Source organism: Meles meles, chromosome 16 (genome assembly GCF_922984935.1).
Source record: "Meles meles chromosome 16, mMelMel3.1 paternal haplotype, whole genome shotgun sequence".
Taxonomy (NCBI): Eukaryota; Metazoa; Chordata; class Mammalia; order Carnivora; family Mustelidae; genus Meles; species Meles meles.
Window position 1 is genome coordinate 20,182,612 of NC_060081.1, and position 23,808 is coordinate 20,206,419.

At 47.1% G+C, this 23,808-nt stretch overlaps 1 protein-coding gene across 3 annotated transcripts in view; it reads left to right on the forward strand.

Moving 5' to 3' along the window:
* The window catches only part of CHST10 (carbohydrate sulfotransferase 10), a 31,989-nt gene extending 13,678 nt beyond the window's left edge, over nt 1-18,311 (forward strand). For 2 of the 3 annotated variants that reach the window (XM_045981346.1, XM_045981345.1), the window contains exons 5-8: nt 6,246-6,337; nt 12,336-12,570; nt 14,827-14,932; nt 16,447-18,311. In XM_045981346.1, coding sequence (XP_045837302.1) covers nt 6,246-6,337; nt 12,336-12,570; nt 14,827-14,932; nt 16,447-16,984 — 971 coding nt within the window. In that variant the 3' untranslated portion in view covers nt 16,985-18,311. Of the gene's footprint in view, nt 1-6,245; nt 6,338-7,960; nt 8,438-12,335; nt 12,571-14,826; nt 14,933-16,446 lie in introns of those variants that run through there. The other variant, XM_045981347.1, reaches the window with a different exon arrangement.
* Nucleotides 18,312-23,808: the final 5,497 nt, after the last annotated feature.

Consider the following 23,808-nt stretch of genomic DNA (forward strand, 5'->3'; position numbering starts at 1 on the left):
AAAAGCTTCAGGATTTTAAAGCTGGAAGAAAGATCTGTGGTCATCTTGGGCGCTGCTCACCAAGTAGTTCTTGTGCCCTTGGATGGTCAGTGTGGAGCTGTGGTTAGTGAATGGGAGCACAGTGATGCAGACAGCTTCTGGTGGGAACCCTTGAGCCAGTGCACACTTGCCCCATTGCCCCCTCCCACCTCCAGGAAGCAGGGGGGCTGCCAGTGAGGACAGTGTCAGCCCCATACTGTGCAGAAAACTTAAGAGTGAGAACCCTTTGTTGTCAGGCCCAAAACATTACCCAGCCTTTCTTGAGCACACAAAACTTATCTAATTGTCCCTAAGTTCCTGGTGGGGATCATGAAGATGGATGTTCACTGGCTGAGTTCTGAATGAAGGAAATGAGCTTGCATGCAGGGTGTCTTGCCAGTCTGGGTGACCGAGCAGGGATGGAGCACCCATGAGAAGTGAAACACACAGTCTCCGAGGAGGTCGTCCAAGAGGGCATCTCCTGCCCCTCTAGGGCTGTGGTTTCGGGGGTACAGCCACTTAGCCTTAGGGGGCCCTCTTTGTCCAGGGAGGCATTTAAGCCCCCTGGTGGATCTGGGAGTTATACAGGAAACTGAAAGATGCTTGTAAACATGTGTCTGGAAGAGATTTTTCTCAGGTGCTGGGATTTATTTCGCTCATGTTCACAGTGTTTTGGTTTTGGAATCAAAAGCCCAATGTGAAGTGTCATCACAAAGAAGAGACTGACAACACAGCCGTCTCCTACATGGTGAAGTTCCATTTCCTGTAAAGCAGATGGCAGATCCTGGTCTCAGCTTCAGGGAGCCGATTGTAACTCCGGTGTCTCTGGGGCTGCTCCTTGTATCTCTGACCTCTGGGAAGCAGGGCTCTCTTCCAATCTGTCGCTGTGCGTGTGTTTTCTTCTTACCTACCTGTTCCTCATGATTTCCCTGCCACTTAAACTGATAGGAAGAGATTTGTTTTGAAATGGCTGTTTAAAGCCTTGCTTACCTTTTTTTATTTGTTATTTTTACATAGTGTTATGGTCTATCTTCAGCTCAGCAGTGAAACCACAGAATTATTTGTAGCAACGACTCACCCTTGCTTAACAAACCTCAGTGTCATGTAGAAACAAGTTTTGGGTGTTATAACTAGACTGTATCACAGGGAAATAAAGCCCATTCAGTGATGGGAATTTGATGGCACGGTATGGTGAGACTAGAAATTAAAAATGACACCCGGTTGTGAATCTGGTATGTATGTGTAGACACTGATTTTTCTTCTCAGCGCAGTTCAACTTCCTCGTCCAATCTTTTGCCTCCACTCAGCCCCTCACTTTGGCTGTAAGCTATTTAAGGGCAGAGCCCATGCCTTGAATGTCTTTGCCTGACTTCTGCCAAGCGTGTGATGGGAGGTGACTGCCACTGGGGGACTGATGCGGGGTAGTCAGGGAGATTCGCAGATGTGTTCACTTCTAGAGGAACAAGGCGGTGCATCACTTGGCAAATGTAAAGACGTTTTATAGAACACTGTAAATATAATGATGAGTGTAACAAAGTGATCCGAAACGCTGAGGACACTTGGCCATAACTACAGGCTGAGAATCCTTGATCCTGGAGCTGGAGGCTTGCTCCTAAGGTGTCAGGGTGGGGAAAGAGACTGCTCTTCGATCATAGCAGGGGTAACAGAATCGGCTGAAAAGAAATGGTTGTCAGCAGAGCAACAGAAACAAACAAAACCAAATGTAAACCGTGTTACCACTTTTACTTGAAGCTACTTGAATGAGGACCCAGGGGAGGGAAGAAGCAAAGGTCAAGAAGTTCAAAATCATAAAAACAATAAAAATTGGTGGGTGACTGGCTGGTGTGTGTCATGTTGGAAGATGAGATGTTCCACGGCTGCCAAAGCTTGTTCTCTGTGCTTCCAAGTACTGGAAACAGGTTGGTTCAGAAATTCATTGATAAGTCAGCTGTTTAGAATTCAAGATACATTGTCCCATCTAAAATGTTATTAAGGAAGGTTAGGATTCTGCAAAACCCATTCAGGCCTGGGGCAGAGCTAAGCATTGCAGTGCTCGTCTTAGAAGACACTGTCAGAACACGAAGTGACCAGAAAAGCTTAGAATGTGAATTTTCTCGTTAGCATGTGAGTGCTCAAAGATGACAAGGTTGCAGAGGAGGAGAATGGATAGAGGGTGGTCTCTTGGAGTCCTCAGAGTGCGTTCAGGAGCTCTGGGGGCTGAGGGTACTGATGCTTTTTCTATTTCATACCGCAGATAGGGCTCTCTGACCTTGTCGCAGCTCCCGTGTACAGCTTTGGCTGGGATGGTGTTTTGAATCACACATAGAATAGACCAGAGATTTTAGTGGCATTGCTAAAGGTGTGTGGCAAATGTTTATATTGGAGTCGGACAACCCAAAGGTATTTAATGAGCAGGGATGGGATTATTATTGTTGTCAGATACTTGGAAGACGTCTTTACCCTCCCTTAGCAGGGAGGACACCAGACCATGGTGTGTACTTACAGCATGCAGCTGGGGCCTAGGGGAGGTGTAGCAGCCCAGCCTGTACAGGTGGAGGGCTGCAGGCCGGTGTGTGTTCATAACCAAGAGGAGGAGGTTTTGATTGTTTTTTAAATGAAATAAATGTGCCTTTGTTCATGCTCTGTTACACCCATTTTTTATGCTTTCTTTTGCTACCTACTTTTTCTAATTATGTTTTTAGACATTGCAGAATTTTGAAAGTAAATGTTTCTTTGGTTGTAGAGATCTAAAAATTATCTTAAAATTCTACCCAAGTGTTTCTCCCAAAGCAATTTTTTGTAGTAAATTATTACTCTGGACTAGAATTTTATAAGATTGGAAGATTGGACTGATCTCATCTCACTTTGCATGAATTTTTTTTTTTTTTAATTTGACAGACAGAAATCACAAGTAGGCAGAGAGGCAGGCAGAGAGAGAGGAGGAAGCAGGCTCCCTGCTGAGCAGAGAGCCCGATGTGAGGCTTGATCCCAGGACCCTGGAATCATGACCTGAGCCGAAGACAGAGGCTTTAACCCACTGAGCCACCCAGGCGCCCCGCTTTGCATGAATTTTTAAACTAATGTGTAAATACTAACTTGACTGCTAACTTGGGTTTCTGGTTTTGTTTTCTGTTTTTTTTTTTAAGATTTTTATGAGAGAGAGAGAGACAGACAGAAGACAAGAGTGGGGGATGAGCAGAGAAAGAGAATCTCAAGCACAGAGCCCAACTGGGGGCTCCATCTCACAACTCAGATCATGATCTGAGCCAGAACCAAGGGTCGGACACTTAACCAGCTGAGCCATCCAAGCGCCCCTAGCTTGGTTTTTTAAAATTACACCTTTAATTTTGAGATCACTGTAGAGTCATATGCAGTTGTGAGAATGCAGAATCCTATGTACCCTTTACTCACTTTACCCCAGCAGTAACATGTTCCAGAACTATAGTGCAGAGTTGGAATCACAGTATTGACATTGATACAGTCAAAATGCAGAACATCTCCATCACCACAAGGAGCCCTGGGTTGCCCTTTTTTTTTTTTTTTTTTTTTTTTAAGGTTTATTTATTTATTTATTTGAGAGCAAGAGAGCATGAGGAGTGAGGCAGAGAGAGGCAGGAACAGACTCCCTCTGAGCAGTGAGCCCCATGGGACCATGACCCAAGCCAACTGCAGACACCCAGCCAAATGAGCCACCCAGGTGCCCTGTAGCCATACTTACTTCCCTCTTCCTGTTTCCATACCCTGGCCTCTACCCGCCTTGGAAACAACTAGTCTAGTCTCTCCTAATATATTTTTTAAGAGTGTTATATACAGGGGCGCCTGGGTGGCTCAGTAGGTTAAAGCCTCTGCCTTAGGCTTGGGTCATGATCTCGGGGTCCTGCATCGGGCTCTCTGCTCAGCTGGGAGCCTGTTTCCCTCTCTCTCTGCCTGCCTTTCTGCCTACTTGTGATTTCTGTCTGTCAAATAAATAAATAAAATCTTTAAAAAATATGTTATATACAGTATATGACCTTTTGCCCTGGGCTCTGTTTACAATAATTTAATTTCCTGAAGATTCATAATTCAATTAGTAACATAATTTCCTGAAGATTCATCCAACTATTACTGTGTGTCTCGATACTTTTTTCCTTTTTGTTGCTGAGTAGTAGTTCATCATATGAATGTCCCACTGTTGTTTATCCATTCACCTGTTGAAGGACATCTGGGGTTTTTTTCCCAGTTTGGGGCTATTACAAATGAAGTTGCTATAAATATTTGTGTATACGTTTTTATGTGGATATAAGTTTTCATTTTTCTGAGATAAGTGCCCAGGAATGCAATTACTAAGTCATAGGGCAGTTAAATGCTTAGTTGGTGTTTTGGGTTTTTTTTTAAGATTTTTATTTATTTATTTGACAGAGAGAGACACAGTGAGAGAGGGTACACAAGCAGGGGGAGTGGGAGAGGAAGAAGCAGGCTTCCCATGGAGCAGGGAGCCTGATGCGGGGCTCAATCCCAGGACCCTGGGATTACTACCCTAACTAAAGGCAGACTCTTAAGGACTGAGCTACCCAGGCACCCCTAAATGCTTAGTTTTTAAAGAAACTACCAAACTTTTCTAGAGCACCTATTCCATTTTACATTTCCACCAGCCGTATAAGTTCTTCAGTTTCTCTGCATCCTCATTAGCATTTGGAGTTTTCGCTATGTTTTATTTTAGCCATTTTGATAGGTGTGTAGTGGTATCTCATTGTGGTTTTCATTTGTATTTGCCTGATGACTAATGACATTGAATGTCTCTTCACGTTTTATTTGTCATCTGTAGATCCTCTTTGGTAAAATGTCCGTCCATATCATACCCATTTTCTTGTTTTTATTTTTTTTAAAGATTTTATTTATTTATTTGACAGAGAGAGAGAGATTACAAGTAGGCAGAGAGGCAAGCAGGGTGGGGGGGGAGCAGGCTCCCTGCTGAGCAGAGAGCCAATGTGGGGCTCGATCCCAGGACCTTGGGATCATGACCCGAGCTGAAGGCAGAGGCTTTGACACACTGATCAACCCAGGTGCCCCTTTATTTTTTTTATTATGTTAGTCACCATACAGTACATCACTAGTTTTTGATGTAGTGTTCCATGATTCATTGTTTGCTTATAACACCCATTGCTCCATGCAATAGGTACCCTCCTTTGTACCCATCACCAGGCTAACCCATCCCCCAACCCCCTCACTCTAAAACCCTCAGTTTGTTTCCTGGAGTCCGAGGTCTCTCATGATTCGTCTCTCCCTCTAACTTCCCCCCCTTCATTTTTCCTTTCCTTCTCTTAATGTTCTCCATGCTATTCTTTATCTTCCACAAATAAGTGAAACCATAAGATAATTGACTTTCTCTATTTGACTTATTTCACTCAGCATAATCTCCTCCAGTTCCATCCATATTGATGCAAAAGTTGGGTATTCATCCTTTCTGATGGCTGAGTAATAGTCCATTGTATATATGGATCGCATCTTCTTTATCCATTCATCTGTTGAAGGGCATCTTTTCTCTTTCCACAGTTTAGTGATTGTGGCCATTGCTGCTATGAACATTGGGGTACAGATGGCCCTTCTTTTCACTACATCTGTATCTTTGGGGTAAAGACCCAGTAGTGCAATTGCTGGGTCATAGAATAGCTCTATTTTTAACTTTTTGAGGAACCTCCATGCTATTTTCCAAAATGGCTGCACAAACTTGGATTCCCACCAACAGTGTGAGAGGGTCTAATTAGATTGTTTGTTTGTTTTCTGTAGAGTTTGAGAATTCTTTATATATTCTAGGTATGAGACCTTTGTCAGATACTTGATTTGCAGATATTTTCCCCCAGCATGTAGCTTGTCTTTCCGTCCTCTATATAGGGTCTTTTGCAGAGTGTAAGTTTTAGATTTTGATGAGAGCCCAGAAAAGGTGGAAATCTTTTCCAGAGATTTTCTCCTGATTTAAAAAAGTTTTATTACATTGAAGTGCTGATCCATTTTGAGTTTGTTCTTGAATAAAGTGTGAGGTCAAGTAAAGGCTCTTTTTTTCTACAGATGTCTAGTTGCTGGGGCACCATTTGTTGAAAGGACTCTCCTCCACTGAACTGATCTGGCACCTTTGTCAAACGTCTGTCGGGCATATCTGTGTGGGTCTATTTCTGGGGCCTTTGTTCTGTCCTGCTGATCTGTGTGTCTGTTCCTCCAGGAGAAGACGCTTTAACCTCTCTGTCTCTTAGCATACAGCGCCAAACAGGAGTTCCTGTTCCTGACAGCTGTGCCAGATGCGGGGAAGTTGCCTGGAGAGAAGCACTTTCCTGAGGAGCTGAAGGTGGGCACAGCAAGGCAGAGGGCGCTGTCCTCTGTGACGTGGTCAGCGTTGGGGGAGGCGCAGGGTTGCTGCTTCCTAAATGAGCTGTGGTGGCCCCTTCTCACCCCCTGTGGCCCCAGTGGGTACTCCCATCACATGGAACTAGCCTCCCCTCTGTCTATGCTCACATCAGCTGGTGTCCTCTGACTGTCACATTCTGCTGCTGTGGAGTTGTGCCTTGTGTCACTTCGGCACATTTCCGCTCATCTTTTTAGCTTCTCTTAGGAGGTGGTATGGTCACATCTATTTTTATGTTCCTCGCAGCGCTTTGTACATCATGGATCCTCTGTTAATGTTGATTGTGTTGAATCCCTGACCAGAGGAGAAGGAGCCTTCCGGGGGAATGGAGGATGTTGGGCTAGGTCAGGAGAAAACCAGGGGAGTGGGGAAAGGTCTGTGACCCAGAATCATGGACTTTTCAAATTAGAAGGGTTCTTGGACAGAAGAGCAGCTAATCTCACCTCTGGATGGCATGGATGAGAGAGCAGAGTTTGGGGAAAAGGGTAATCATTCCAAATTGTGTGGGACTTAGTGGCAGGGCCCAAGGCTACTGACTTTTACCCAGGGCTCACCTTCCTTGGTATTCTGACTCTTCGTCCTCAGTCTCCTTTTTCACAAAAATTCCTAATCTTTCCCCAGCTGAGGTGGGGGGGCACACTCTTGAGATTCCCCTCTCGCTTACTACCCCCCATTCTGGGTCTGGAAAGTTTGGGTTGCATGTATGTCTAAAGAAATGAAATGGGTAGATCAAGCTATAAGACGTTTACCAACCCAGCATTAAGCCACAGAGAAAGAGACAGTTCCCGTCCTTGATTTGCAGGGTAAGGACAACAGATTAGAACCCAACAAAGTCTAGTGAGTGTGCATGTGGTCAGAGTGACATGCTGTTGGAGTTTATAGGTTGCAAGTCACTAATTGATGGGTTAAGTCTGCAGAACTTCGTGAAGTAGGCCTGGAATGTTGCCTTTAGGTTGAGGCTTTCCAGGACAAGGAAAGAGAGTGGATAAACCCCAGAGACAGGAAACCAGAAAAACCTGTAGGAAGTAGGAGGGTGGCCTTAATAAAAGGAGGTAAGGAAATGAATGTTTAGTTACTGGGATCAGTAGTGACAAGGAGGTGGGGCAAGAGTTTCACAAGAAGAATGAAGCGCTCTGAGACAGGGTGCTGCTAGGCTGCTGAGGCTCATGAAGAACAAAAGTGACCATCCTGGGAGGTCACTCTTGAGGGACGGAGGAGCACTCTTCCTGCAAAGACTGTGGGCCTGAGGGAGTAATCGTGGTGGGAAATACTGCACCAGAACATGCCTTGCAGTCCACAGAAGACTTCACTGGGTTTTAACCTTACTGGTCCTCAAAAACAGCCCTCTGAGCTGTAAGTATTTTTTTTAAAGATTTTATTTATTTATTTGAGAGAGAGAGAGAGTAAGTACAAGTAGGGATGTGAGTCCCAGCTGAGCAAGGAGCCCATGTGGGGCTCGATCCCAGGACCGTGGGATCAGATGCTTAACTAACTGAGCCACCCAGGCACTCCTGTGCTGTAAGTATTTTTACTCTCATTTTGCATTTGGAAAGTGTGAGGCTCAAGGAACAGAACCAGTATGTCAGGGACAGCAAGTAGTGGGCTGGGACTTTCAACTACCTGTCCTCTGTCCCCTGTTCTTGCTTCCCTGTCCCCTTGATGCTCACGAAACTCAGATGCAAGGTAAAGAGAGTGGGAAACAGTGATCAAACATGATTCTCTGAAACCAGGGGTCATTAGTTGTTTAAACTCAGCATATGTCTTTCCAAAAGGAAGAGACTTATAAATGTAATTAGGTTGTGTAGCTTGCCTTTAAAAGTCTATTGTGTGCAGCTGTCGAATCAATGTGTTTGTATACCCGAAACTAATATAATGCGTTTTGCTTAGTATATTTGCAAAGGAAGAAAACAAAACCATGCCAGTCTATAAGCACAACTGAATAGAAATGGTTTTTTCTCTATATACAATGATTAAGCTTGAAGAAGAACAGCTTTGAAAATGAGGGAGATTTTTCTGCAGTTTCTCAAGAGCTCTTATTTGGAGGTAGGTACTGCCCTGAGATGCACAGCTCCTGAGTGTCATCCACAATCCAGGTTAGAGCTGAGGTTTAGAGCAATTGAAATGGAGTGAGGAGAGGAGAGAAGTGAGCAAGAGTTGGGGTGAGGGAGGGAATGAGGTTTAATTAGACTCCATTTGTGAAAGCAGGAAGGCAGGGGCCAGTGTGGCAGGCTTGTGCTCGTGCGCCCCGGGGAGGAAGGGAGGTCCCCATGAAGGATCAGAGCTGGGTAAGTCTGCGGGTGCCCACCCTCACTTCCAGAATGTGTTGACCTAAGGAAGACACTTCCCTTCACCAGGGAAACCCAGGAAATTGAGTCATACATGTGAGAAACTATGTCAGGGAGTTTGGTTATGGCAGATCCATGAGGGAAGACCAGGGAGCTGGGGTGGAGGGGTGGAAACCTCTGTCCTCCCAGTATTTCCAGGGTCCTCATTCTCATGTGTTCTGGAAGGCCATGCTCTTCTCCCGATTTTGTAACTGACCCAGTCCCTGAGGGAGGACTGGTTTTACAACTGCCCCATAAATGGATTGCCTAAATACAGTAGTGCATTTTTTTTTTAAACCCTAGTGCATTTTAATAGACAAAAGGGCATTTTGGTCCATTTAGTAAAGTTAAGTTAGGGGACCGTCTGGTTTGAATTCTTGGGAAGAAATTCTGTGTAACTTAAAGGGAATGAATAGACAATAAACAGCAGCAGAAACATTTTGAGGAAAAGGACTGAGGAAAAGGGCCATGACTGAGGTGGCCAAAGGAGTGGACTTGGAGGAACAGACTCTTTATTCAGAACTACCTTTTGGGATGCTTCTTGGAAAGCCAGAAGATCTCTGTGGGCAGACATTCCACCGTGATGTGAACGGGGAGGGGTTAGTAAGTCGCTGGGGACAGGGTGGCACTGAACTGCTGGCATGTCTCCCGCTGACCACGCTGTCTTCCTCGCCTCCTACCCCCACCTCCGCATGTACACACACATGTGGACAGCGCCACACATGTTCTTCCTCAGCTGAGGCTCTCCCAGTGTCTGCACAGAACACTTGCAACTACATCCAAGCACAGAGTAAAGACTCGATAAGTATTTGTTGAACAGTTCATTCTGCCGAGTGGACAGAGCAGTAGAGTTTTGAGTCAAGTGTTAACAAAAGCCCTTTTCTGTTATAGATACGGTGTTAGGTTCTAAAGCAGTCCCAAAGTGTATCTGGCATGATTTGGAACTTGAGCTTTTTCATCTTTTTTTTTTTTTTTTTAAGATTTTATTTATTTATTTGACAGAGAGAGAGATCACAAGTAGGCAGAAAGGCAGGCAGAGAGAGAGGAGGAAGCAGGCTCCTTGCGGAGCAGAGAGCCCGATGCGGGGCTTGATCCCAGGACCCTGAGATCATGACCTGAGCCGAAGGCAGCGGCTCAATCCACTGAGCCACCCAGGCGCCCCATCATCTTTTTTGTTTTTTTAAGTCAACTTTCTCATAAGAAGGAAAGTCAAACCCATTTTGCGTCTCCTTTCCTTGCCAACCGTACTGACTCATCTTTGATTTATGGGGCACTTCAGGAAGTGGCTGGAAATAGTGGCTGTCTTTCTGTAGAAAAGGGGAGGAAGGAAAGATGAGAAGTGGCCCATGGCTATTAAGAAAGGGACAGGTAAGCCCTGGAAGGAAATTCAGAGGGTGTTATGGCAGAGTTGTGGCTTTTAGTTGCTGCAGATCATGCTGAAGGAAGAGAGACATAAATGTGCTGTGTTTGCAGAGCCACCTTTGGATACAGAAAGTACCCAAGTGTGGTAGAAATCAGTCACAGAGGACTTGAGACAGTTTAATAGGACTTTGTAGAAGTCTTTATAGGTGCTCCCCCAGCAGCCAATATTTTTAAACCAAGGTTTTGTTGTTGTTGTTGTTGTTGTTGTTTTTATGAAGAAGGAAGATATACTCATGTATTTTAAAGAAATATCCTGCATTAAAAGGAAAAACAGCAACTACGGCCCATTGCAATCCATAGCTCTCTTCAACCACCATCAGAACTTTTTTTTTTTTTAATATTTTATTTATTTGACAGAGAGAAATCACAACTGGGCAGAGAGAGAGGAGGAAGCAGGCTCCCTGAGGAGCAGAGAGCCCGATGTGGGGCTCGATCCCAGGACCCTGGGATCATGACCTGAGCCGAAGGCAGAGGCTTTAACCCACTGAGCCACCCAGGCGCCCCCACCGTCAGAACTTTTGTATGTCTCCTTTTTTAAAGACATTCATTGAGGTATAACAAATATATGGTATAAGACTCCCATCTCCTGAGTAAGCACACAATCATACCTCTTAAACTATTTGTAATCAGAGGGGATGGGTTATACTTAGTAGTGGTGTCTGTCATACGTAGGCATAGCCAATGTGAGCAAATGCTGGGGCACATTGGTGCTGGTTTCTGCTCTAAAGAGTCCTCCCACCAGGTGGGAAAATCTGTGTGAACTGTGGGACACTCTGACCCAGAAACCCCCGCCTACCACCTAACCTCAGATGACTTCCACACACTGTCACATTTGAGCTCCACTCCTAAGCATCCTGAGGAAAAAGGACATTTTCTGAGCCAACGATGCAGGTAGACAGGGCTCCCTGCCTTCCAGGCAAATCCACAGAGAAGCCCACACTGACTTATCCTGGTAAAATGTGTAATGTGCTGGAACATTATGGAAAAAATCTGACCAGCGCCCAGGTATTAAAAATGGGTTGCCCGCAAAGAGTGGCAGTTGAGGCAGGGGTGGGTAGGGTGGGCTGCGGACAACAGCTGCAGTGTTGGGTGTCAGCTGGAGCCCACGTAGGGAGAGTGATGACTCCGTGTGTGAAGGCTGCAGAGGAACCATCCTAGCTACACACACACACACACACAGACACACACACTGGAAATTACACTGGTTTTGAGGGGGAAAGCTTCTGAGAGACATGTTTCCCATGTCTCACTCCGAGGTGATCAAACACTTCAGAATCAAGACGTCACAGAGTAAACACAGCCCAGCAGTGCCTTGTGCAGGTGCACCCAACCTCAAACCCAGCCGGGGACCACGCCCCCCACCCCCAGGCCCTGTGGTCCACATCGGCTCACTCCCAGGCCCGCTTTCCTGGCAGACAGGGTTTCTGGATCAGAGTCTTTGCCCAGTGCTCACATGGACTTTCCCGCCTGGTGGGAGGACACGGCAGAAACCAGCGCCGGGATGCTCCAGCACTTGCCCACAGGGGCCACGCTTCCAGGACAGCAGACACCGCTACCACACAGAGCCCTCTCCTTAAACTGCATGCCAGAGAGGCATACCCACGTGCTTGTCACTGAGGAGATGGAATAATGGCTTCAGCATTTTGAAAACCTGTACTGAATGACCTAGGGTGTGTTTCTCTAGTTAATAAACCATTCTACCGGTGTACCAGAGTCTTTGAAACAGCATGTGTGTAGATGACTGGTCCTCACGTACCGTCCGCATACGTACACTCAGAATTATGTGGAGGGAAGTGCTAGGGAGAAGGAAGGGGGTGGAACCTGGCCTTCACTGAAATCCCAGAATGCAAAGTATCCTGTTGTGTCCAGGACACTATGGGCCCTAATGCCTGCCATCAGCAAAGTGGCAGGCAGACTTCTCAGCCGTGCCTCCTCCTCGGTCTGAGCCGCTGAGGGTGAAGGAGCCTCCTCATGTCTCTGGCTGAGCTTTGGTCCAGCCCAGCCATGTTGCCTGAATGCCAGGCCCCTGAAGGAGTCTCCCCCGTCCTCTTCCCGCAGCTCTGGTTCTTGCCCTTGCGTGTCAGCAGGCAGCATGAGGTCAGGGGACAAGGCCTCCCCCGGGGGCTCCTGCGGGCTCACTCCTGTTTGCTTTTGACCGAGCCCTTGGGCTGCTTCTGTCTCCTTGTTACCTGCAGCCCACTGGGAAGGTGCCTTCAGACAGCCGGCTTGTTCAACCCCTCGTCTATGTGGAGCGCCTGGAACTCATCAGAAACGTCTGCAGGGATGAAGCCCTGAAAAATCTGTCGCACACCGCGGTCTCCAAGTTTGTCCTGGACCGGATATTCGTCTGTGACAAGCACAAGATTCTTTTCTGCCAGACTCCTAAAGTGGGCAACACCCAGTGGAAGAAAGTGTTGATCGTGTTAAATGGTGGGTGCAGGGCTGGGTGGATGTCTGTGGTCAGTGGACAGCAGGGTTTGCCTGGCTGGGGGCGTGGGGGCGGCAGCCTGGGGCTGGGCAATGGAGGCAGCAGAGCGGGGCCAAAGGCAGGGACAGTTGTGGAAGGGCTGGTAACCTTATGGATGGTTCTCTGGAGTGTTTCCCCTGCTGGTGGTGTACTTTCAAAGCTGGTGGCTTAAAAGTTTTAGATATTGAGGTTTTCAAAGGGCCACATCTGTGGTCAGAATCTCCTTTCCTCACTTTCCAGAGTGGAATTCCTGTCTCAAGCAGCCTGTCCACCCCTCTCCACCACCACCCTCCCCTGGGCTGATCCCTTTTCTTCTCTTCAGTGCACTGCCTTGGCGCCTTACTGATGGTTAGCTCTGTCCTGATACGTTGAGGCTCCACACTCACTGGCCTCCCGGCTGCCCCTCTGTAAGGGAAGCGCCTGCACCCATGCCTGGGAAGGGAGCCCTGCCAAGTGGACCTGGGGGCCCCTCCACCCACAGATGAAGTATTCTGTGCCACGTGGCTAGAAAGAAGGGTCCCCATTTTATACTGAGCTTCCATATTCAGAAGACTGAATCAACTTGCTTCAGGAAATCAGATGTTTATTTGGGAACAAATTAGGTCATTGAAAAGTGACCTCATACTCTACTGGTTTTGATTACTCACTGCTCTTTTCAGATACCGTGTTTGTTTGTTTAAGCCCCAATTACCCTGAATTGGTCCAAGATAATTATGGGCCCTGTCTGTTAACTTCAGCCTCAAAAGGAACATAATTCCAGTCGACAGCAGTTGACTCTAGGACCAGGAATCAGCCCTCCGAGCTCCGTGGGAGGTGGTCCTGTGGTCTCTGTCCTCCAGCCCACCACTCCTGCTGCTGTTCTCAGAGTTGGTGGTCAATGGTCCTTTTCCTGGTTGCTTCATCTGGCCTTTTTGTGGTTGTTTGGCGGGGGGGGGGGGGGGGGGGGGCACTTGCCTCATCTTATGGTGTATAACTAATGTGTTTCTTGAGTAATCTGACAGTGTATTGGATTTTTAACATCAAAAAAATGAGGTCACAAATCAAATTTAAAACAATGAATACACAAAAGTCTTATAAATCTGCCACCACAGTTCAAAGCATTAGACTTTAAAGAAGTAAACACCAATTTACAAGTACGGGATAAAAATGGGGGCAGGTTGCCAGGTCATAAAATAGAAGATGGGCCTTGTGGCTCTCTTCAGTCATCCCTAGAGACGCCTGCATGGGGACAAGTACTTGAGCAGGTCCAGAGCTGGTTCTTCCATTATCCCTTGAGAGCAGATGTTTGTCTTGCTCATTTCGTGGCCATCCATAGCACTTAGCACAGAGTTCTGGAGTGGTGCTTACGTACTTGGGAGGGCTGCTGTGTAGATGGCCCAACAGAGATCCTTCCCTGCCAGACTTCAACACGACGGGATTAACACAACGATAGATGCGAAGGTTTGGGGCGGCTTGGCTAGAACCTTCGTGGATACTGGTGCTTTGTGTCTATTTGTTTTGAGAAGAGAATGAAAAACCCGCCCAGTCCACCAACCTGAGGATGGGGTCCACCCAAGACCCCAGCACTGACCTTGGCGCTGTGGCTTTGATCCTGTCCTGCCTTCCTAGACACTTTGTCTTCCTCATCCCCTGCCTCAGCTTTATCACACTATTCCCACAGCATTGGCTAGGTTTTCCCAGCAGTAGTCGGCTTTGCCACTTGCAGTCTGGTACATGGTGACATTACCTAGGAACCACCTTGGGCTTAGGGATGTGTTGCTGGGAGAGCCAAGCCCATTGGGGATGGTGGGCCCCCAATGGGGGCATCAGCCAGCAGTATGTTTCTTGGTCCTGCTGCTCTGGCATTTTCCCCCAGTTTCAGAGTAGAATGAGTATTGCTCATTTTAGGAATCCTTTCTGCACACAGGGATCTTTTTTAAATGTACAATTTCACCTAATTTAGGTGTTTTGCCAGGGGTAGGTATTGGCAGTGTTTACCCCCCACCTTGTTTCCTGCTTTCCCCACCCCAGCTCGTCTGTTTCCTCTAGTTGGCTTATGGATTACCAGAAGCTTTTCTTCACCCTCTCATCCTGCTGGCAGAAGCAGTTGGAATTAAAAGACTAAACTGGGATTTAAGGGGAGCTTGCAGGGAACATGGGGGCCAAGGTGAGAGACCAGGCATCTTCCTTTAAGGGTAGCACTGAGGCAGCCAACCTGTTCTCCCATGTTTCCTTCCCAGGAGCTTTTCCTTCCATTGAAGAGATCCCTGAAAATGTGGTTCATGACCATGAGAAGAATGGCCTCCCTCGTCTATCTTCCTTCAGTGATGCAGAAATTCAGAAGCGGTAGGAGTAGGTTCCTAAGGGGAGGGGAACTTGGGTAAAAACCGAGGCTCATTTCTGTCCTTGCCAAATGCTTCAAATTGCTCCAAGGACTGCTGGGGGCTTTTGGTTTACATTTGTGAGAGGCAGCTGAGCATATGCCCCATGTTCAGTGCATTTAAATTCACAAACCTTTGTGAGAATTTCAGGAAGTCTTCTCCACCCTTACCTTCTGCAGTCCATTAAAACAAAGGTTATATAATTTTCTTAATAGAATTGAGTAGTCATTTTTGTTCTGCTTTGATTCTGTTAAGTTTTATGGATTCTTTACTGAATATAACCTTTAGGTCACAGGGAAGGGGTTGGGATTACAGGGGAACCCCACTTAGTTTTCCAATTTTCTTCCAGAGGCCTTGCACCTGCTTCCGTGGTAGCTGCCCGGAGGACAGGTGTTGGGGACTGGACCTAACACAGGCTAAGAGAGTCAGACCTCACTGATCACAGCGAGGATAGAGACTAAGCATGTTAAAAATGACTTAGCTAGGAAACTGAAAATTTCTTGTTATTAGCTGTGAAATGACGCTGCAGAACAAGGCTTAGAAGGAATCCGAACCCATGAGCGGCAAGTCGATGTCAGGGCACCAAAGGAACTTTGACCTCCCTTGCTTTTTGGCTATTTGATTCTCATTACTTCTAGTGCTGGTTGTTTAGTCTTCCCAGTTTGTGCAAAACCTGTTGAACGCAGGTGTTAGATGCGGCATCTGAGAGGCCCCCAGCTAAGTGCAGTCCTGTCTGTCCGGCTGAGCGCTGTCTTGGGGGCTCTTGTGAGAGAAGATGAGCTCAGGTGTATAGGGCCATGAGCCATTTTCCGGCATGGAGGAGGCACTGTAATTACGGCGGTGGCCAGCACTGTCATTATTCTGTCAGCACCATAACAGGCCTGTCCCGGCTGCCTCTGCACCAACCTCACCACTGTGGGCAGCGCCCCGGGGCCGCCTTCCTGCCAGCTAGAGCCACAGCTTCGCCACTCCCCTCTCACCTGCCCCCTACTCTGGCTGGCCCTTCCCCTGGCAACTGTGAATTGTGTTTATACAGAGGTCCCTTAGAGTATCTTCCTCTGGCCTCCACCATTCCTACCTCACTCAGGGTTCCTGACCTTATCACGTCTGTACCCCAAAACAAGACTTTCAGACATCTTTGAAGTTTTGAAATATTCGAGTATATTTCAACTCAACTTAACTGTTAAGTAGTGTCTTCACGGTGGCCCTCTGGGGTGATGAGTCCTGTGGCCTGGGACAGTTAATGGTTAATGGTTTCTGAGCCTCTCCTCACCATAAGGTGGGCCAGTAACAGGCTCTGATGCCGAAGGCGGCTGGGTGGATTCAGAAATGCGTGGAACTGGCTCCTCACCGGAGGGCGCGTTCTGGCTGCTGCGGCCACTGCCGCTCCAGCAGGCACTCTGTCCTTGTGCCCCTCACCCTGGCTACCACTGGCAGCCAGTGGCCTAACTGCATGTTTCTCTTCATTTCTCTTCTTAGCTTGAAAACGTATTTTAAGTTTTTTATTGTCAGAGATCCCTTCGAAAGACTGATTTCTGCATTTAAAGATAAGTTTGTTCACAACCCCCGCTTTGAGCCATGGTACAGGCACGAGATTGCCCCGGGCATCATCAGGAAATACAGGAAGAACCGCACGGAGACCCGGGGCATCCAGTTCGAAGATTTTGTACGGTACTTGGGCGATCCAAACCACAGATGGCTGGACCTTCAGTTTGGGGACCACATCATTCACTGGGTGACGTATGTTGAACTGTGCGCACCCTGCGAGATAAAGTACAGTGTGATCGGTCACCATGAGACCCTGGAGGACGATGCCCCCTACATCTTAAAAGAAGCTGGCATAGACCACCTGGTGTCTTACCCCACCATCCCTCCGGGCATTACCGTGTACAATAAAACCAAGGTGGAGCGCTACTTCCTGGGCATCAGCAAACGGGACATCCGGCGCTTGTATGCACGTTTTGAAGGAGACTTTAAACTCTTCGGGTATCAGAAGCCAGATTTTTTGTTAAACTAATGTGTAGAACTGTGAATTCAAATATCTGTTAGACCAGAGGCTAACCAGGTGGGAGATGTGAGTACAGAAATGCCCTGTCCTCCCCTCCACTCTTTCTGGAGACGCCGCAGCTCCCATGGACCTGGGCATGCCTTGGCCGATGAAGCTGGACCCTGACCGTTACAACTTAGTTTGGACATAAGGTGCACTGAGGGCCCTGGCAGGTCCCCCCTCGGTCCCCTCCCCTGTCAATGCCATTAGGCCTTTACTCTCCTCAAAAGGGGAATGGGACCAAACATTTGCAATCCGACAGTCTGGGAAGAAAAATTACATGGTGGAGGAGTTATTTCCCTCCTATGTCAGACCCACTGGAGGCTCGGGATCCACTGGTCCCGCCTGTCACTGAAGGATTGCAAGAATGGCACCGCGCACTTTGAGGAGAGATGGAGAAGCTAATGGTCTGCAAAAATCATACGGGGCTAATACAGGATCAAATCTGAGTAATAAAATTACACCTGTCTTTCATCTTGGCGCTGCTATAATCACAGAGGCAAACCATTCTTTCCATGACTTTTGTTTCTGTGAAACTCAGAGGTAACCTGGGGGTACTTTTCGGCAGTACATCTTTCCAGGATCTATGCCTAGGTACCTCTAGTCCATGTTTCTAAACTGCCTGCCAAACAGTTGTCTCCCCTCAGCCCAAGAGATGCAACTTTGGAAAGAAGGGTGTGTATATTCTTTCCACCTGAGATAGGGAACATCTTGGGGGGCCTTAAGGGCACGTAGCAGGGGGAAAGGGAATGCTGGTTGGGTTCTTGCGCTCTAGCTGCTGTGGGATTGAGCACGCCGGCCCTGATTATTGTTCTCCTCTTTGTCCCCTCTGGATGGACAATGCCTATCTCTAGGGCCCTCCCAGGCCAGAGGCAAGCCTGGGCACCTGGCCGGCACTGCAGAATCAGTGCAGTGTACACATGCCAGTTTCCTTTCATCTCTGCAAAAGGCTTCCACTGGACCCATTTCTGATAAGGCCATCGTCCTGGACTCTCAAGTTGGATAATGAAATTCACCAGCAATAAAACCCCGGGCCAAGGCGTCTTCCAGGCACGGAGGCTTCCAGGCCATAGCTACTGTTTCAGATGTCTGTGACAGTGAGGGCTCTGGGGAGACAGACCAGGCTTCCCTGTGAGAAGTCCTAAGTGTCCCGAATCTGCGTGGTGCCCACGAGCCCAGGTTTTCTTCAGGCAGCCTCAACCTCCCCCTTCTCCAAATGGCTTCCTGAGTTTGTAAATGTGAAAGTAAAAGGAAATAAAAAATATGTGCCAAACCTGCCATGTGCTGCAGTTCCAGGGAACGTGCTCTGTGGCTACAGTGGTCCTTGAGGCCCGGTGACAGTGAGGGGCGGCTCTGGCCGCTTAGATGGCTGCTGGTAACAGGACTGTGGAGGGGAAATGAGGCTCGAGTGTGACCGTTGGCTGCGTTGACGAAGGGCAGCCAGTGTGGTAGTCTTTCATCCTCAACTGACACACAAAGGATGTAAAGGAGTTATTTTCTAGAAAGTTTTAGTGGAGTCTTGTTAAAATCATTTCATACCTGATGAGCTGATTACCTCTTTCTGTTTGAAACATAATAGTCTGAATAACATTTGTGAATTTAAGGCCTTAAAGTCAGCCCTGATTTAAAAATATAGCACTTCCTTTTAGAAACAAAAGGTTGGACACTGGGGTGCCAGCCCCACCCCCCCACTTCTGGCATTTAGATTTAGGTCATTTTCCTCTAGCATTTGGTTCATTTTCCTAACATGTTGCCAAAGGAGTAGAGACTGCCACCACAACCTCTCCTGGGCATTCCACAGTGTGTCCAAAACCTGCGTTGCGTTCCTGCAGCCCTCCCTACCCAGCGGGGCTCCTGACTCTGCACGGCCCCCTGGAACTATGCAGCCCCTCAGCCCTCACCCCTCACTGAGGTCATCTGGCTTCCTTCCACCTCCAGAACCCACTGCCTCCCTTTGGAGCCTGAGACAGCATCCATGCCTCTGTCTCCTGAAGCAGCTTTTTCCCCGCCACGCTGCTGCTTGGAGGGAGATTAACAGCAGCAACCTGGAGCAAACCTGACTGCATCCTTCCTGATGTCCTTACTGGCAACAGCCAGGACCTCCCTCTCCCAACAGTCCCAATCAGTGGGGGCCTTCTCTGCTGCTGCCCACACTCCCTGACCCCACCACTGCTGTGGGGGTGGGGCGAGGCCGGGCCAGAGGGGTGCCACCACCTGCCAGGGAGCATGTCCTCTGCCTCTGGGTAAGGAAGAGATGGGCAGCCAGAGGGCAGCCCCTGGGAAAGTCTAGGTGAGAACTCAGAAGTAACATTAAGCCTGGACTTAAAAGAAATAAGCCACTCTGCATCCCAGGAGTGATCTTAAGATAGGGAGGGCAATCCCTATCTTAAGTTTAAAAGTTTAATGATCGTAGGCTGACTTAATAGGGTTGTATCTTAATTTGCTTTCTCTTATTGGATTTCTCTCCTCACACATTTTAGTTTCATTAGTCTTAGCTCCAAAAACCATTACAGTGAAGGGTTGAGAGCCGAGATGAAATTTGATTTTCATAGTGGCTAACTGTACACAGGGATGAGGCAGATCACCACATGCAGGCAGCCTTTAACGCAGGGGTTAAAGGGAGGGGTCCCAGAAGGTTCTCAGGGATGTTGGTTTCCCAAGCCCCACACTCAACCCTTCACCCTACTCCCCCCACACCCCCACAATACCCCTGCTTCCCCCCTCTAAACCCCAGCATAGCCTGTTCAGCTGGAATCTCCAGAAGCAGGAAACAGCAGAAACCTGGATTAGGAGAGGGGAATAATCAAGATGGTGGCAATGTGAGAGGAAGCAAGCCTCGCCACCCCACTGGATGAAATTTAAGTTGTCCAGGTACATTTTCTGAGCCTTACTACCAGGGTTGTGAGGTTCCAGACCTGAACCCGGAACAACAAGCTCACAAGAGAGGAGAGGTGTGGAAAGTGCTGGAACAGGGCAGCACAGGCCCCCTGGTAAGTGGGGAAAGTTTCAGGTGGAAGTGGCAGGTATATGGGAAGGATCAGGGAAGGTGTAGGGAGCAGAAAGTATAGCTTTGCTTCCTTGCCCCCAGGGCAGTCTCCCTGTCTCTAGTTGTTACCCTAAAGCCATCTTAAACAAGGCTTGAGTGAGAATATCACACCCATAATCTTTCTTCTCAGGCTGAGTCTCTGTTTACCTGACAAATCTTAATGGGCCTTTGTTTCAGGTATTTTTTCCATCTTATTTCCTATTGTCTGGAATCTTTAAACACTCAATTTTTATAACAAAGCAGTCTCTGTTTTGTCTTTGTCATCCTTATCCCAGGTGATAGTTTTACTCAATATTGTACCACAGTATGACCTGAGTCTCAATCCTTCTAGTCTACGGTATTTTATTTATTTATTTATTTTTTTTTTTTTTTTGCACCACTCAGCACCTAACTAGTAGGTCATGTATATAAGTAACTAGTTCCAGTATCAAGGTATTAATTTCTTTATTAGATAGGATAACACTAGCTGTTGTAATAACACCAAGATTTCAGTGGCTTAAGACAATAAAATGATTTTCTTGCACACATAACAACCAATAGCCTTCCTTGTAGGCACGAAGTAGGCCTAAAAGGTTTATTATCTCCATGTCATAAAGGGAGAAATGGATTCAGAGATGTTAACTGGTGCAGGATTATACAACCAGACTGCTGGTTCAGATCCAATATGTAAAGAGTTGGCAAGTTATCACTCCTGCCCTTACGACAACAGTAACAAAAAATGAAAGAAAAACCCTGAAAACCAATACCTTTTCTTATACTCATCAGAGACATGAGGTTGCAAGACAAACTGCTGTCGTGAAATTTGTAGGGAAGGGTGAATACAGAAATTCACAGCTGAGCTCTCCTTACCTAGGGTCGAACTGGCAGGATCACTCAGATGGCAATTTTAACAAATTACTGGGTGCTGAGTGTGGGCTAGCTTGAGAGTGAGAAACTCCTGGAGGTCACAGTCACAGGGGATTTTCCAGAGTTTCAAGGGTTTTACCTCCAGGAACTCCACCAGTTTCTTAAGGCAACGGGTCAATAGATACTTCTGCTGGCTCTGGCACGCGGAGGAGAAAGAACCATTTTGAGATACTCCCTAAACATTCTCCACAAGAAAGCCCTGTTTTCTAGGGGAAGAGACTAGCAGAGCCTTCCCTGCCTTCCTGCAGGAAGAAGGGCTTTAATCCAATTCCAGCCCCCTCAAGCCTCCCTATCTCACCCTAATGGTAAAACAACATCAATAATAATAATAATGATAATACCAAAAATCCCTTGTGAAGGTCAAAGCCCAGAGACACAGGCCCTAAAAGACTGAGATTTAATTATTAGAATTGTAGAGTCCTTCCGCTCCCTTACAGCTTGCCACCATATCAACAGGAATCAAATGTAAATGAGTTACAACTGAAAGAGCGGAAAGAACAAGGTGTAGACTGTGAGGAGGAATTCTTCAGGAAGACCCAAAACAGCAGAGGACACAGAAGCAGGGACGCTAGAGGAAGCTGAAGCCTCTGACCCTACAGTTACAACAAAAGTTAAACACAGCCCAGCTCCTAGCCAGATTAACATAAACCCTCACAGTAAAGGCCTTTTACCTCAGTTGTTGTTACCTGATACGTTAGGGCTGGAGTTTTAACAAAAAATCACAGGGCATGCTAAACAAACAAGGGAAAAACCCCACACTGAGTCTGGCATTGACACCAGACTCAGATAGGGCACAGATGTTGGAATTATCAAACAGGGAATTTAAAACAACTAATTAATACACTGAGGGCTCCAATGGAAAAAAGCAGACCCCATGAAAGAACAGATGGGTAATGTAAGCTTGGAGATGGAAACTAAGAAAAATATGAAGAAAATGCTAGGAATCCACAACAATGTAACAGATCTAGAATGCCTTTAAAGGACTCACCAGTAGACCCAGAACGGTATCTGCAGCTCTATGGTGCTGTTTAAAGGCCGACTTAGGTTATTTATTCATGTATATGCAAACAAATTTAAGAACAACTGCTAAACAGTTTGAAAAGGAAATTTAATTGATATTCTAAGAGAAGAGATAAAATGGAGAGAATAAGACTGAAGAACTAGCCGTAAGCCTATTGCTCTGAGAAATTATCTGAAAACTAGAAGGATGATAAAAATAGCCGTGGTGTATTCTCCAGTCTCCAGTGGGTCAGTAGATACTAGCCAGTTGGGACCAAAAGCTGTGGACTTCCGGCCAGGGACCACCCCATAGGAAGGCGTGGTCACCCCCATGTAGGTCAGGAAGTGGGGGGAAACCCCAGTACCTCCAATCTGCTACGGCAGAAAGAAGTGAAAACCCGTTTCACCTCCCCAATATATACGCACGAAACCTCGTGATTCATTAATTTCCTGATGTTTCACAATTTTGGCATTCCCATTGATGGTATCTCTTACTGATCTTAAAAACAGCCAAATATGGGAGCACATAAAATTTTGGATAAATCGCAAGTGGTTCCTTAGAAGGAAAAGGTCAAGAGACTCTGATCTGCATGGTATTATTACACTCCCAAGTATAAGATGAACAGGAAGACTGATGTGAAAATACCTATTTTACAGTTGGGGATATCACAGAACAAGAGCTGCAGAAGTTAAGGGGCCTTTAGGGCCACCCCTCATTCACCAACCTTTTCTCCGCCAGCTTTGTTTCACCATCTTCCTCCAGGGGGCGCTGTTTCCTATTCTCGGTCTCTCGCGCCCCTGCCTGCCCAAAACCTAGGTTCCCTTTATGTAAGCAGGAAAGTTCTGTAAGATTCTTAGCACAGTGATGACTGTTGAAAACACTACTGTACGGAAATTAGGCCCAGGATGTACATGGACAGATTTCTCTCTGCTAAATTACCCGTAGAGAATAAGAGGTCAAATCACCAGAGGGATCACCGAAAATTTCTGAGCCATGGAAACAGAAATCTTGTCTATTTCATTAAATGGTAAGCTCTGGAAACAAAGAGTGGAATCTTCCCTTCTCAGGAGGTTATTCTTAGTAAAAACTGCTGAAGCTTGCAGTTGTTGTTGTTGGGTGGGGGAGGCAATGGTAGTGGTTCATTTTAAATCTGGAACCCCTTGCTTTCGGTCTTCATACGATTCCCCTGTGATTTTACTCATGCTCACCCCAGGGATAGTTGGAGCAAATCAAGCTAACTGTATGTCTTGTTCAGAAAGGAATGGGGACCGACTGTGAGTCCAGAGCAGCTGTTCTGTTTGTGGAGGGTGGTCTTCAACTGCAGTGGAGAAACTGACAGTCCACTGCAGAGGGCTCAACCTGCCCCTGCCTGGGACGCCTGAGTGGCTCAGGCGGTTGAGCAGAAGTGCTTTTGGCTCAAGTCATGATCTCAGAGTCCCAGGATCGACCCCCCACATGGAGCCCCAAATCGGGCTCCCTCCTCCCTGGGAAGCCTGCTTCTCCCTCTCGAACTGCCCCCGCTTGTGCTCCCTCTCTCACTGTGCCTCTCTCTGTCAAATAAATAAATAAAACCTTAAAACAGATGCCCCTGCCTGAACAGACACTCCTCAAGGCTTTGGTGTGAGTTTCAAAAGAAATCTTTCCCCCATGTCTGTCAACAATTGCATACTCTCTGACGTCGATAAAACCCAGCTAACTGAAACCGAGCAATGAATGGTTAGGCATGTAGTTGTGAGCAGTTTTCTTATTCGACAGCTTCTCAAACTTACAGATAAACTAATTATTCTACAGAAAGGCTTTCCTGCTTAACAAGAGCCCAGCAACCAGTAAAAATATATGCAG